Raw genomic sequence first — 15,170 nt, 5'->3', positions numbered from 1 at the left:
GTATGTATGTATGTATGTATGTATGTATGTATGTATGTATGTATGTATGTATGTGTGTATGTATGTCCGTACGTATATGATTTTTGGTAGCATCATCATATAATTGCACCATCTTCGACTTGTTTAAAAAGAGTAAAATGAACGGAACAAATGGGAACGCGAACGCAAAGTAACCATAGCTACTGAAGGTCTTACACGAACGCCATTGTTTACATCCTGACCCGAGACAGGGCTTGACGTGGCTAGAACGTGTGCCGGCAGTACACTAAAGAAACCATTAACTAAACAATATCCATACATTGAGAGTGGGTTTACTATTGTGCCATTGCCATGGCCAAATCCATCTCATTAAAACCCAAACGTGAACTGTTAAAAAAACCCCCAAATTTTGATGGATATAAGCTGTCACTAGATGGAGATGTTACTGTATACTCACAAAATGTAAATGAAGGTAAGTTTCTTTACATTTATTTATTTCTCTGTCTTTTAATCTAATTTTAATACACGTATCTTTGTATTTGTTACCGAGAGCGATGCGCCCTCCAGATACAAAGGCCCAAACCAGGATATCATGTGAACTCAAAATCCAAACCTAACCTTTCTCACCATCTATTTATTTCCTAGATAGGGGGCACCCCCCCTGTACCCCTCCTTTACTACCAATTCATGCCTACTTAAAGAAAACACAACTTTGAGAACTGGCTGTGTGAGTGTGCTCTATAAGATGCCAGTGTCCATTTCCCTCTCTCTCTGTGTGTTGCCCCTGGTAACATTAACCTCTATAGAGCCTCCTGTTGTAATGAATTGATTAAAAATTAATCCCAATAAAAAATCCTAATATGTTAACTGGCCAGGCATCTCCAAGAACATTTTCATAATGATAAATGTTCAGGGCATCATGCAGTTGACTGTCCAAGGCAGAGCCAACACTTGTACCATGAAAATGTATGTGTGATAACTTTATTAGTCCTGACCTTTGGATTATCAAATATCAGGACTGTTATTATAAGTAGACTTTTAATCTATGACAGCCATGGCTTTCACAAGCTAGATGAATGTTTTCTTATGTATTTTAATAGTTAGAGTGAACACACTGTTCTTTTCCAACACAAAACATTAGTTTTTTTAAGAGCACCTTCACCAGTTTCCATCCAAAAGGATTGGGGGATCTCTGGGTAATAATTTTGGGAGGTGACACACAAAATGCATAGTATGAACTTGATTCCTGCCTTAAGTAGACATGTATCATTCTTAGTGTTATTTTAGAATAAAAAGATATTTCCCTCTCTGGTTGTCAGTTCAGCATCATCCCATTATATATGACAGTATGGCTTTTGTGATAGTTGTGAATTATTTTCCATGTTAAAAAGATTTTATGGACAAAGATGAACTGATTTTAAATACATTTTGTTCCTCAGCTTTGGAGCCCAAGAAGAGCAACACCAGCTGCTATCTCCGCACACGAATAGAAGCCTTGCACAACCATCTCTTTAAGGATCCCTTTCATGTAAACCATATTTATTACTTCACCAGCAGAGGTCATCTTATCAAGCATCAGTACTCAAAGGTATTTCTGTTATCTTCTATTCTTAATTATTTCTGAATTTTGAGTTTTGTTGTAATAGCTGTCCAAAGCTGAATGAATGAACACAAAAGAGATCCTCATTTGTGTTTAGATGTAAAGTATTGTATATAAAGTATGCATCTTTTCTTGGGTATTTTATTTATTTGTGTGAAATTGTTCACTCATCCCTTTTTTATATATTACAAAGTGTTTTTCATTAGTGATAGATTGATGAAACTTTTATCTGTCTCCAGGATTCGAAACTCAGCGGTAGTGAAGTGGTATGGCAGGCTGATATGTCTGAGTTAAGTGAAGAGGAGTCTGAAGGTGACAGGTACTTTGCAAGTCTTCACTTCCCCTCTGAAGATCTGGCTGTTGTTACAAATGGAAGAGGAAGTTTGCACATATTAGAAACAGGCGATAGAGCCACTACACAGAGCTGGCTGGTAATTTCTTTCTTTTCTTCAGTATTTGTGTCTCTTATGAGCACCAGTATTTATTTCCAACCTTGCTTTTTATATGATAGAGGAACATGTGTTATGTAAGTCTTATGTTTAGTTATTTGCGCTCAAGCCCTAAACGATAGGAAAAAAACAGAACTCAGCAAATGGAAAAATGAAATGACTCTTATCATCTTCACCCCCATGCTTGTATGATAGTGTCATAAAAAGTGCCCACAAGTCTGGAAAAAAACAAAACTTTAAAAAAATGTAATAAACATATGGGGAAAAAAGCAGGCAAACAATCATTTTGATCTATCTTCCTGGCTACAACATGGGACATGTATCATTCTTAGAGTGTTAAGAACATTTCATGGTGCATTTAGTCTTAAAGAAATTACCTACCTTCTCATGATATATAGATATGCTAGCTTATATGATAATATATGCATGAAATAAAGTCTAAAAACATAACCTTTGCAAATCTTAATCAAATATTTTAAAAAGTGGCCCATACATCCACATATAATATACTGTAATTTAGATTTTGGTTTTCCTTTTGTTAATCATTGTCATATTATCAAATTTGATTATATTATAGATCATCATCACATTTTTATATATGCTTTACTCACAAGAGTTTAATTGACACCATCTCTCAGGAATGCCTTCAAACAAACACGGAACGAGGGGTTATCATGCAGTCGTACATAGCAGATGGAGATGACTACCAACGCCACCTCCACTGCCTCATAGTGTCGGTGACAACACAGCAGGAACTGACCAGTAATGAGCAGTATGTCATTGTGGATGAAGGACTGAAGAATGCAAAGGATGTTGCTGTTCATCTCCTCAGTTGGCTTGTCATCACATATAATGGTGAGGAAAAAGGAGTATTGTATGGAAAGGAAGAAAGTTGATGGTATGCAAAGAATTTTTTCTTAATAAGAATTACAAATCACTTGTCTAGGTGGATTTTAAAATCCAATTTGGTTTACAGTACAATGTATGTTTATATTCACCCAGTGGTCATTCTATTTTTTTTTCTTTCTCTTTTTTCCTTTATATCTATTTCTTCTATAGGACTTCATGTAAGATGCATGCTAGATGCAGTTTTCCTTTTTGAAGCAGGTTCTGTATATCCTATAATACTGGCCAGATATTACATTTGGAAATCACTTTCAGTACTACATGATTTTGTGTTGAGCTGAAGAGCATTGTATTTCCATAGTTGCTGGTCACCTTAAAGGTTAATCTAAAATTATTTATGTTGTTCATATGACTTTTTTCATTTTACAGTTAAATTATATGTCTACTTTACTTTACATGGTGACATTTAAACCAATTTCATCCACAACAACTTTTACATTGTCACCATCTGTAAATTATAATTAAAACAAAATAATTATTACCTGCAGTTATGAAATAGTTTGGCCATGGTTAGTAGACTACTTGAGAAAAGTGTTTTCAAATGGATCAGATTTTCACCTTTCTTCTTAGGTGCAACTTGGGAACCAGGACGAGTGAGAAGGCTAGCAGGAAGAGGTACCATAGAATACTGCTCCTTTGACACCACAGCATCAGGCCTTATAATTTTGTGCCACAGCAACTACTCTTTTGTGGAAGATTCAATAAGTCCCATCACATTACCCAAGCCGAAGGAGAAAGTGGAGGAAAAGAAGTTGCCAAAATATACGTACATGCAGAATGATGGTAAGGTTGTTAATTGTAACTCTTTTAAAGTTGGTGGCCAGATCTGAGAAATGGTTTTCATTCTAACTAGCAAAACTTACTCTGGTATCATATGATGACTTTGATAAAAGAATGGTCAAACTTTTGACAGCTTCCACACATAATTTAAAAACGAGGGAAACATGAAAATCCTGCATGCACTGCATCTCATTAGGCTTATTTGGTAGCTTCTCTCTTAAGCAGCTCACCATAGCATTGATCCTCATTCTTTTTTTCCTTCTGTCACTTTGTCTCTCTGTCTGTCTTTCTGTCTCATTCATTTATTCATTCACTCATTTGATCATTATATTCTCTCTCTCTCTTTTTTTTTCTTTTCTTTCTTCATTTCAGTGTTTAGTTTTCTCTTTCTCATATCCATTCATGCTATCTCTTTACTGCCTTTCTTTTCCTTATTCCTCCATACACCCCTTTGCTTTTTTCCCTCATCTGTCCGCCGGGCAGGAACCATAGGTATCATTGGCTTCCCATCACTTATGGGTTATCCATATTTTGATAGGATTTTACTAAGGACTTGCTTTCCTGCACTTCAGGATCTTACATTTCATCTCTGTCATTGTCTACAAGACAAATTTTATCAAAAAAACAAAAAACAAAAAAAAACAGAATGGAGAACATATAGGTTGCTTCCACACCAGACACAATAGTAGCATCAGTCTGTCACCTGCCATAGTATCATCAAGGGATTCACATTTGGTTCAAGGGTTGGGTGATTTCTGGAATCACTGGTCAGATTAAAGTAATTTAGTGATGAGGATTATCAGATGATACCAAAGACTAGATTTTGGTAAAATAAAAAGTGGCCAACATCTTTATAGGATGAGATAATTGACTTAATATTCAAGGCTTAATGTATCAAAGTGTAAATGAAAACACTGTGTATGCATGCAGTCCTTGTGCTCATTTTTTTGTATAAGTTAGACTTCATATTTGACCCATTGGTGTCAGATAATCACGCTATCTACTGTTGTTTTCATTTATGAAATTTCTTTGCACATAGATGCCTCCACAATGCTCAGCTACCAAGGAGCCAATTAAAAAGCCTATGTGTCCTTAATTGATTTACCCTTTTGCACAAGTTTTTTGGGAAAGGGTTTTCATGCAATTAATATGTGTTATTATTGTTGCTGGTGTTATCATTATTATAATGTTATTAACAATAATAATAGCAATAAAAAATTAAAAATAATCTTTCTGAAAATAAAGGAAAAGGGTAAATAAGTTTGCTAGGTAGGACTAGTAATTGCCTCCTTAGTGATATAGCACCCGTGAAACCATCTATGTCAAAGACACTCAATAAGCATAAAGACACAATGGACATAGCTTGCATTCTTGCCAACCCAAGATCAGAGAATTTAATTTTGATAAGATCTTTTTTCTTCTTCTTTTTTCACTTTTTTTTTTATTATAATAGTTGCACTTCTTTCATACTGTTCATGGAAGAACCTTTCTTTACCTGTCTTTCTTGAAAGACTGGAAAGGGTTACATAATTATCTGTTTCTTTCTAATTCAGTATGATTATTCCTCTAATTTTTCTACAGAGGACCTTATTGTATACTTGAATGTTGGACAAATCACAAGGGAAGACCTAAAGGTGAAAGTCCAACCAAAGGAGCTCTGTGTCAAGATCAAGGATTCGACAGTTCTTGAAGGACACCTCACTGACCTAGTTTCAGCAGACATGGTCACATGGACAATAAGTAAGTTAATTGTCATGGTAGTATTTAAATTTCAGTAATTGTAATATGATTAGATATATTTATGTGTACCTCTCCAGATTACTAGCGATTTATAGAAGATGGATGTTTGCCCATCTTCTATTTGTGGTTACTGGTGTCTTTATCTCTTTGGGGAGAATTGGTTGTGGGTGTGAGTGCCCACAAGTATGGCTGGGTGCTGAAGTGAAGTCGGAGATCAACGGGGGAGCCGGCAGGCTCCCCAGTCGGTTAAGGACTGGGCAGTCCTTGTGGTGCTGCTACTGTTGTTGGGTTCTGCTGGAGGATCGGGAATGCTGATCTCGTTTTTCGGCTCTGCGGCTTAAATACACTAGCGCTGTGTAAGCGCGCAGGGAACGAGGGGAGCCCGCTGTCCAATGAGCGCGGACATGGCTGTGGACCTGTGTGACCCAACCTGGGTAACTATGCTGAACTCCAGGTTGTGGGGTCGTGCTGCTACAGATTAATACATGATGATGTTCTTATCATTGTAACTGATATGGTTTTAATCCATTAGTGCAGGTTATGTGTACTGTCCACTGTCATTTTCTTTCTTAGTTTCATTACTACATAGCTGGCTTTACAAGGGCTTAGTCACCAAGGATTAATTGCTCAGCATTGCCAAATGTATAGGCCTAGATCCACCTGTGTTTTGTTATAAATTTGATCTTATTAGTTATTTATGGTTTGGCCTTCAGTCTACAAATATGTGACAAAACAATGAACCAAGACAGGGAATATGTTAATATTCCAGTTATTATAATGCAGTATAGTTTCTTATGTTATTAGCATTCCAATTTTTTCCCCTCTTTTTTTGCTTTATAGGGGAGACTACACTAGAGTTAACATTACCCAAGGCCTCAGAAGGGGTTAGATGGAAGCAGCTCCTGGAAGGTGATGATGTGAGTGGAGAGGAAGTGTTCGATCCGCAGTTAATTGAAGAGGTCAATCAAAGACTTGCGCACCTTACATCTGATAAATTGGTGAGAGTTTATAGGTGGTTTTAAACACATTTGTATTATTAATGATAATACCTTTTGTATGCATACCTGCATGTGTTGCTGTCTTTATTACTATCTTTATTGTTATCATCATCATTATTTCAATATAGTTAAGAATTTCCTCGCCTCCAAAATGCACATCACCACATCACATCATGTACAACTTACACCAATTACTGTCACAGTCATTACTTCTTTTTCTCCTGTTCCTTCTAGGATGACAACCCAGATCTTGACAAGCCAGCTTACAACCCAGGGCAGTTGGAGGCTTGCGATGAAGCCCAGGAAGACTTGCTCCTGCTCCACTTAGACGGGAGCACACATAAAACAGATTCTCTCGGCCAACTGGGAGCAACACAACACCTCTTCAATTCTCAGGTGAGGTTGACTGGCATAACCTTATTAGGGTCCCAGAGATACCATTGCATCATCCTCACATAAGTTTTAGGTTTGATTAGGTGTATTTTACTTTTTTTTTCTTTTAAACAAGCATTTTAATTTACAATGTATTCCTTTTTCATTCTTTCTTTCCTTCTTATCTTTTCAAATAAGCATTTGTGAGATCTTTATTTTTAAGAACAATATTGATTTTAGATTTATTAATGATTAAGAATTCTTTTTACATATATATATATATATATATATATATATATATATATATTATATATATATATATATATATATATATATATATATATATAAAAGCAAAGATGAAACACATGAATATGCACAGAAAATGCAGAGAATAACAAAGAAACAGAGGTAGCATAAATATTCATTGAAATGTTCTTCCAATACCACAGGTTCAAGGCTCAGCTATCCCTGCCTTCTGCATTCGAAGTGATGTTGATGGCATTCTATGGTTACCAGAGAAGGACAGTTATACCCATGTTGCAACTTTCAATGCTTTTGGCTATGTGAAAGCCTCAAAAACAATGGCTAAATTTACCTGTGCTTCTGCTAGTAAGTGTCATTGTGAAACTGATACACTGATTTTGCTCATCATGGATTATTGTCTTTCATGATGAGTAGGGTTAATTTATATTAATGTTGACTTGATAATAAAGTAGAATACTATGTAATAATAATTATTGTTATTATTATGAAAATTAGCTACTGTTACAAAGTTTCTGGATTTACAAAAACTATTAAATATTTATTGAATGGATATGACAAGTATTAATTTACACACTAATTTCAATACATTCTCCTCCACAGACAACTCCTATGTAGCCATTGCAGATGTGAAGAGCCACATTTACGTGTTCTTCCAATCGGAAGCATATAGTGGTGAACTACGGAATCGCAAATCTGGGAAGAGGATGAACACTGTAGCAAGGCAGCTGGTGATCTCAATGAAGACTCATGATGAGATACTAGGGCTTCACTGTGATACTGATGTTCTCTTCGTGCTAACAGAGAAGACTCTGTATGCTTATGCCCTACGCAGTTAGTTGCCATGATTTGTAATATTAAAAAGTCTGTCTGGTTTGTCAGAATGAGAAAGAATGTTTTGATGTAATATGTATTTTAAGTATGTATATGAAATCTTGTTTACAAAGAGAATAAAATGTTTGTGCAAGGAAAAAGACATGGTGTGATGTATGCTAAAATTGTTCTGGAAATCATTCCAAATGAGAGTAATTCATCAAAGGATGATATTAATTTCAAGAATCAGTAGTAATGCAGGTTTCTTGTAAATTTATTCACAAGAGCACTGACAAATAAATGTGTGCTTTGATATTGTGTGGAATTACTTAATATTTCCCTGGTCTTGTATAATTTTCAATATCATACACTGTCACAGTCCCAAACATATCAAATGTTCTTCAATCATCCTTTTTCAGTGATGCATTGCCAGGTAGCCCCTTGGATCCGGATGATGTAACTGCCATATCATGAAAAACTTAGGCTGAGGGCCAGATACATATGCTGTCATAAAAAAGGGCCAAAGGGCCAGTTCACTTGAATGAAAAAAATTGGGCTGAGGGTACGGATGACAGAAGCAGGCCCTCATAAGTATTTGGGCTAAAGGCTGAAGTGATGGGCATGACTCACCACAGTGCTCTAGGAGGGTGACTAGACTCAGGGGGCATTAAGGAAGGAGTTCTTGTATTTCCATTGATAAACTAGTGTGGAATTTGTCATTACTTGCTTCAAGGAGGACACTATTTCCAGCTCAGGATCCAATTCTTGCCTGCTGTGATGCAAGGTGTATTACGGAAAATTGAATGTTTTGAAAAAATAATGACAAAAAATAAAAAAGGTTACTTACTGTTTTTGTTATTGACTACCTAGAGAGATGATATGGAGTCAGTGCAAGGAAAACAATGTATGACAATCTTGGTACAGCATATCAAATGACAAATATACATTTTTTTTTTTTTTTCTCTCTCTCGACCTCCTATTCGTTTCAAACGAGTCTCTGTGTTGTGAAATATATATGCAATAATATTTCACAGAACAGTCCACTGGCCCCATCCTCGCCAATGGCTGTGGTCGACATGCAACTTATTTTAGGTAGATGTATTTTAACCTTTATTACTTTTGTTTATAATTACATATTTCTCTCTATTCTACTATTTACAACAGTTTCCTCTATATCTAAATCCTTGAGACTAGTGTACATTGCCGGTTTGTTCCTTGTTCCTAGTAGACAGAGCAGTGAAGACCGTAGTAGTGAGAAGGCCAATCGACACCTCATCCATGCAACGACGGCGCTCTTCTGTTGCTGCCTTTTCTCTGCAAGTTGTTGTGCAAGGGATGAGTAGAATATCGTCGCTCTCGGTGACATTCCCCCAGAAGTCGTGAATACAAGAGGTGTGAAAGTACCTTGCTCGACTTCTCGGACGCGTTCGCCATACTCCCTCATTTTGTTGTTCTCATGCTTAGTGTGAGCAGAGAGGAGTTCCTGGGATCGGTTGCTCGTGGCCATAGGGTTGAAGATTCATATGTCGAAGAAGGCCCGTTGCCCTCGTACCCAGAAACTGTTGGCACTGATGTCTAATCTGGCATCGTCTGCAGTGTTGGCGGATTGGAGTGAGAAGTTGCGCCCTTCTGTGGGGATGAGGGGAGGTTCGATCCTCACGTCGCGGCACACCTCGCCAAGCATTTGTGCAGTCACGTCCCTCACCTCGTCGTGGCGCATGCAAACAAAGCCTCCCGTCTTGCACGTCATGGCATGGTTGGGGTCGAAAGCCGAACCGCATGTGCAGTGCTGGTGAAGGTCCTCTATTGTCCAACCATATCTCAGGGCAAGTGCGTCCACAAACTCCTGTTTGTTTAAAACTAAACCCTTTGACTTTGATGGGGAGACTGGTCAACCAGTTAGAGGCGCCGGTTTCGCGTGCCATACTCATTCTTCTTTTCATATCCTCAGTAATTATAGAGGTTAGTTCTTGAAGTTGTGCCCTCTGCTTTGTTTCTCTATTTTTTGTAATTTCCATTTTGATTGTTTTTTGTTGTATTGTATCAGGCTGTGTATATGTTTCTTGCGTTATTATGGCCTGAGTTAGGCTGGCTGAGAGCTTGACAGAGTTTTGGAATTCCATGTCCGCTATTTTACACGGGTTTGTTATGCCGAGTCCCCCAAGCCTTGGCGGAAGTTCGAGTATGGCTCTCTCGTTGGCAGTGGGATTTCTTCCACCTGATAGTGCTGGGATCAGGTGCTTTACAATTGCTTCCTCAAGTGGTGAAAGTAAAGGCTCGATGTTAGGTATAGTTCGCATTAAGAAGTTCCACTTGTGTTTGATACCGAAGGTGAAGGCGGTATATGCCGAGTGCAGTTCCTTGTTTGCGATTTCTGCCAGCTCTATCACTTCCCTTCTCCATTCATCCACTTGCCTTGTTATGTATTCTTCCCTGGCTGCTGTTGTGCCAAGAACTGCCCCAAGGTGTTTTTCACCGCCGGCCTTTATAATCACGTTTGTTTCTCGGAAGGCTTCTCTGGCTTGTCCGAGATATTCCGGTTTTACAATTAAAACCGATTTGGCGGCGTTCGGAAAATATCCTTGTGGAGGGCCATGTGTCTCAATGAGATTCCACCACTTCCTTATGTTCTCAATTTTCCCTGCTCCGGTCAGGTCGTCGGCATAGGCAACTTGCTTTATATCTGTTGTTGTGTGGTCAATTATTGTTTGTAGCCTGAGGAGACCGATGGCGTACATCGCCATGGCAACTGGGTCACCTTGTGTTGTGCCCTCGGCTGAAGCTATCATCTCATAAGTATTTGTTCTATTGTTGACTATGGGGAGCTCTGCTGGGTTGTTGTAGGTGTTCTTAATGTATTGTGCGAGGCTTGGGCATTTGACCTCTATATTGTGGATTGTTGCCTTCCGGTTGATGTTGTTGAAGGCATTTGTAGCATCCACCATGAGTACGGCCTGACAATCCGGCTCTTCATAGATGTTTCTCATGGCGTGGATTGCTGCCTCACACCCTGCCTGTTGACCTGCACACACCTGTAAATTTCCCACGGCTTGTCTAACGTCGTCTCCGACAACGTTCATGATTGCCTTGCCGATGATTCGTCGCAAGACTTCTCCAATGCCAATGGGGCGGCATCCGGGCTTCTTGTCGAGGGCAATTAAACGACAAGCTGTGAGGGCATCCAGGTTGTTGCAGTTTTCTGTTGCAAGTTTTCTAGCAAGAGATGCAATGGCTTTGCAAAGGTCATTTGCAGCTGACCCAAACTTGCTGCTGCTCAGGATGGTTTTCCATGCCTTTGCGTCGAGTCCAGAAGGTCCAGCTGCACCATGTGTATGCAATGCATGTGTTCTTATCTTTTCGCCGGTAATTCGCTCAAAGATCTCCGGAGGTGGGGGATTATACTCTCCACGTAACATCGTTCCCGCCGCCGCTTCCTTTGCAGGCGGGTGCTTTTCATTGAGCAAGCGACGGGTGTTTTCATTTAAGGGTAATGTCCTTGTTGTTTCATTTGATGTTAGGACCCTTACTGCCTTTGTCACTTTGCCTTGTTTCATTAGACTGGCAAATTTCCTTGATTTGTCCATCTCTTTTCTTGTTGCAATTGTTTTTCTGTGTCTTTCCTGTAGGTTTTTTGCCTCTTTCAGGAGTCCAGTAACATCTCCTACTTTCCATCGCTCCATCCTCCTTTTCATAGCCTTTACATCATCTGCGGTCTTGGATTTTGTATGTGTTCTTTGGCATATGAGATGAGGTAGAATAGCGATTGTTTTTAGAGCAATCGGTTGGAGGAAGCTGCCGTTTGTGTACTCTTTAATTAAGAATTCGTCTTCCTTAATTAAGTCTTTCGTTGCGTTGCATTTTGGAATGTCGAATAGATTGCTTGGGGAGAAAGTGACTATTTTCTTGCATATGTTTTCCGTTAGCATTGTTGCATCTTCAATTGACATATTTCGCCAGTATCGGGTCGGAGAAGAGTCTCCTTCCACCTGAGTGATTACCGGTTGTTGAGATTCGTGCCCTGTATTATTCATTTGAGATCCTACTATGCTATCTGTCTCTGCTTCTGTTCGCACTCTGGCTGGTTGGGATCTGTTTTGGCATTGTTGCCCAGCTGTGCACGATGTGCAATATCTTCCACTTCTTGTACATATGCAATTGGAGCAGTTTCGTGTAGTACAAGCACAGCAATGGGCTACAGTGGCCATTTTTGATAATTGACACCTTTGACACCACACATGAGTGTTCGTGTGGGATAGCTCTACAAGCCACATACCCGAGAATTGCCACTCAAATAAGCCTAATGCCCGGACCATGCAGGCAGCAAGGTACACAGATCCAAGGAGTTAATTAAAAACATCTGCAAAAGATGCCCAAAGAGACTGATTCTTTTACTGAACTTGATAAAGCTAGAATTGATCAGCTACCATTCATCTACAGCCTCCTCTACTGTTACTAAGCCCCCCCCCCCTCAATCCCTTGGTTGTTGCCATGAGGGGGCTTAGGAGATGGGCACTGAGGCCTGAGGTAGAGTGTCACCCTTACCTTGGTCCTCAGCCTTTGCTTCAACTAATTTTGCATGGTCTTTTCTCCTGTCCTTTTCCATTTCATCCCCTTGATCTGCCCACTTATCCTAATATCCTTCCATGTATTTAGTATATTAACATTTATTACATGTCAAACAAAAGCAAATATTGAAGATACATATTAATCTGTCATTGTCAGCCTTCTTTCAACTAAAATTATCTATAAAGAAAGTAGTGTTAAAAGAAGGGTCAGATAGTTTCATAAAAAAATATCATTTTCCAATTTCATTATGGCAATAATTAAATGCTCTTCTACTGATTCAGCACACATAAAATGCTTGCAAATTTTTTAATCTTGCCATAACAAGTAATTATTAAAAATACACTTTGCATTACATCAGTAATTACAGAAGAACATACCCTACATAAACTCTGAAAATATGCATGGAACATCACAATCCAACAAAACCCTTTAATTTCTTAAGAATTGAAGAGCCCAAAATATATGCAATCTTTGGAAAATTGTACCACAGGAGCCGGGATACCTGTTTAGCCGTCAGTATTGTAAGGTCCCATGATGTGCTGACTCCCTTGCCCTCCCATTTCTCAACTAATGCCCCATCTTCTCCAAGGGAATACTCATAGGTCTTGAAGATTGGAAAGGAGAAAAGCAGACGAGGAATGACCACATCCCAGATCTTTTTCAGGTGTGGAGAAGGCAATTTTATGCCAGCCAGAGTTGCCAGGTCTTCCATGTATTGGAATTGGTCATTTTGCAGGATGTGGTACTGGTTTTCTTTCCATCCTTGCTTCTTCCTCTCTCCAGCATAGGCTTCAATCTCTGATTTCATTTCAGCTGTCCTTGGTAAACAAGTTTTCCCTGTTAAGGTTGCAAGGAAGTACTGTACCTGTGGCAGGAAATATGTATATGTTGTATACAGATAGTATCTGGTAAAGACTTTCCCATTATTATTTCCAGTCTTACATAATCAAGTAAAAAATAAATATATCCAAACAACATATTCCTTACTTCCTTAAAATATATTCCTACCTGGTAGTTTATGAGTGGGAACACAATGATACGTGATGGGATTCCTATAAACCCCATGGTAGGAAAGGAAGCATTGATGATTTGTTTGTACAGTGGCTTTACATGGTTATTCTCAACTGTGATGCCACATTTATCTTCAAGAAATGGGAAGGTATATTTATAGCCTGAAATGGGAAATATTCATGGTTATAGGCTTACAAGTATGAATTTTGGATTATGTTATACGATTATCTACTGTATTCTGCAACACAATTCTATTTTCAAGCATAAAATTAATGCATAGAATTATAGTCAACACATTACCAGTGCAGTATATTATGCAATCTGCTTCTTGGAAACTTCCGTCTTTAAGATAAAAACCATTTTCCGACGCTTTCATTATGCCTGAACCTTGTTTGACATTTGGAGGCAACTCAGAAGGGAAGGGAACAGGCAGGTTGTGAGAAAGAAGTACCTAGAATCAAACAACTGAAGTAATAATAATAATAATAATAATAATAATAATAATAATAATGATAATAATAGTAATAATGAAACCAAAGAAAATTACATGTAATGTTTCTCTGTTATAGACTACAGTGATGTATTTTTTTTAGACTGGAAAACAAAATTCAGCTGTTGGTTTTAAAAGTCTAATTCTTCAACAAATTTTTGGTTCTCACCTCCTTGGCAACAGCAGATACTTCCATTAAAATATCCAGCCCAGAGGCCCCAGCACCAAGGATTATAACTCTGGAATCTGTGTATGGTGATGGTTCACGATAGTCATGACTGTGAATTTGTCGACCCTTGAAATCCTCAATCCCTTCAATAAGTGGCTTTTGAGGTGTGGAGAAGTGCCTGTTGAAAGTTCACATTACCTAGTGTTGCTGCTATTTTAGAGAATCATTTCACTCAGTGACATAATTAAGAATTGAGATAAATGGATACAGGCAGTAAATAATATGTAAAGGCATGTCTAAAAATTGGAAGAAATAAAAAGTTCATTATTCAGACATCATCATGCTTAACACTGTCACATAGTTGGTTAAAATAGCATTTTGGTAAGCCATGTGATAAAATATTTTTCTTTCCATGATATAAAGTGGTTTACAATACTGAGTAAAAATATATATATCTGCTAGCTAGCTAGCTAGCTAACTTAAAAAAAAGAAAAAAAAGTACAGTATGTATGAATTCCAGAAAATCAAGTAACTGTAATACACTGTCAATAAATTTCCATCTTCTCTACTTTGAAATTAAAAGAAAATATGAAAAATATTCTGGAATAAATACCCATTACAAACAAGCAAGGCATCACAGGTGACAGTACTGACTACATCAGTAGACAGATCTTTCACTGTAACAGCCCAGCATGGAGGCCCTTCGTCACTCTCCAATACAGACACATTCTCTACATGGTGGCCCAGCTATAAAATGAATAATTATGATTAAAAGGTTATTTCTTGTGGGAATAAAATATTATATAAACAAATACATTAGACAGATATTCAGTGTTGATGTTACAAAAACAAGCAATCTTTCTGGAAATAGTTATTAGGATATGCAGCCCATTTTTTCATATACTGGTTTGGTTTCAGTAAGAATGTAAAACAGATCCTTTTTAAAATAAATAAAATGAGTAAATAAAAAAGTTTGTACATTAAAATATATTAAAAACTAAGTTACTGAAAATATTCTTACTTTAATGTATGGATG

The 15,170-nt window shown here is 37.9% G+C and overlaps 2 protein-coding genes across 3 annotated transcripts in view; one reads left to right on the top strand and one right to left on the bottom strand.

Moving 5' to 3' along the window:
• Positions 1-203: 203 nt before the first annotated feature.
• On the top strand, positions 204-8,744 carry LOC119577967 (nudC domain-containing protein 1-like). The gene is made up of 10 exons (XM_037925666.1): positions 204-451; positions 1,419-1,567; positions 1,819-2,010; positions 2,667-2,883; positions 3,505-3,717; positions 5,296-5,454; positions 6,295-6,452; positions 6,687-6,848; positions 7,274-7,433; positions 7,689-8,744. Exons 1-10 carry the CDS (start codon positions 331-333, stop codon positions 7,922-7,924), a joined length of 1,767 nt encoding a protein of 588 aa, XP_037781594.1. The 5' UTR covers positions 204-330; the 3' UTR covers positions 7,925-8,744.
• Positions 8,745-12,098: 3,354 nt separating this feature from the next.
• Positions 12,099-15,170, bottom strand: part of LOC119577970 (flavin-containing monooxygenase FMO GS-OX-like 2) — an 8,388-nt gene continuing 5,316 nt past the window's right edge. For both annotated transcript variants that reach the window (XM_037925670.1, XM_037925669.1), the window contains exons 3-8: positions 15,156-15,170; positions 14,748-14,881; positions 14,135-14,312; positions 13,776-13,926; positions 13,473-13,636; positions 12,099-13,329 (exon numbers count right to left, since the gene is read on the bottom strand). The exon at positions 15,156-15,170 is cut by the window's right edge and continues 124 nt beyond it. In XM_037925670.1, coding sequence (XP_037781598.1) covers positions 12,874-13,329; positions 13,473-13,636; positions 13,776-13,926; positions 14,135-14,312; positions 14,748-14,881; positions 15,156-15,170 — 1,098 coding nt within the window. In that variant the 3' untranslated portion in view covers positions 12,099-12,873. The remainder of the gene's footprint in view (positions 13,330-13,472; positions 13,637-13,775; positions 13,927-14,134; positions 14,313-14,747; positions 14,882-15,155) is intronic.

This window comes from Penaeus monodon, chromosome 10 (assembly GCF_015228065.2).
Source record: "Penaeus monodon isolate SGIC_2016 chromosome 10, NSTDA_Pmon_1, whole genome shotgun sequence".
In the NCBI taxonomy this organism is placed as follows: domain Eukaryota; kingdom Metazoa; phylum Arthropoda; class Malacostraca; order Decapoda; family Penaeidae; genus Penaeus; species Penaeus monodon.
The sequence above is the reverse complement of the archived record's forward strand: the minus strand, read 5'-3'. Positions and strand labels throughout refer to the sequence as shown.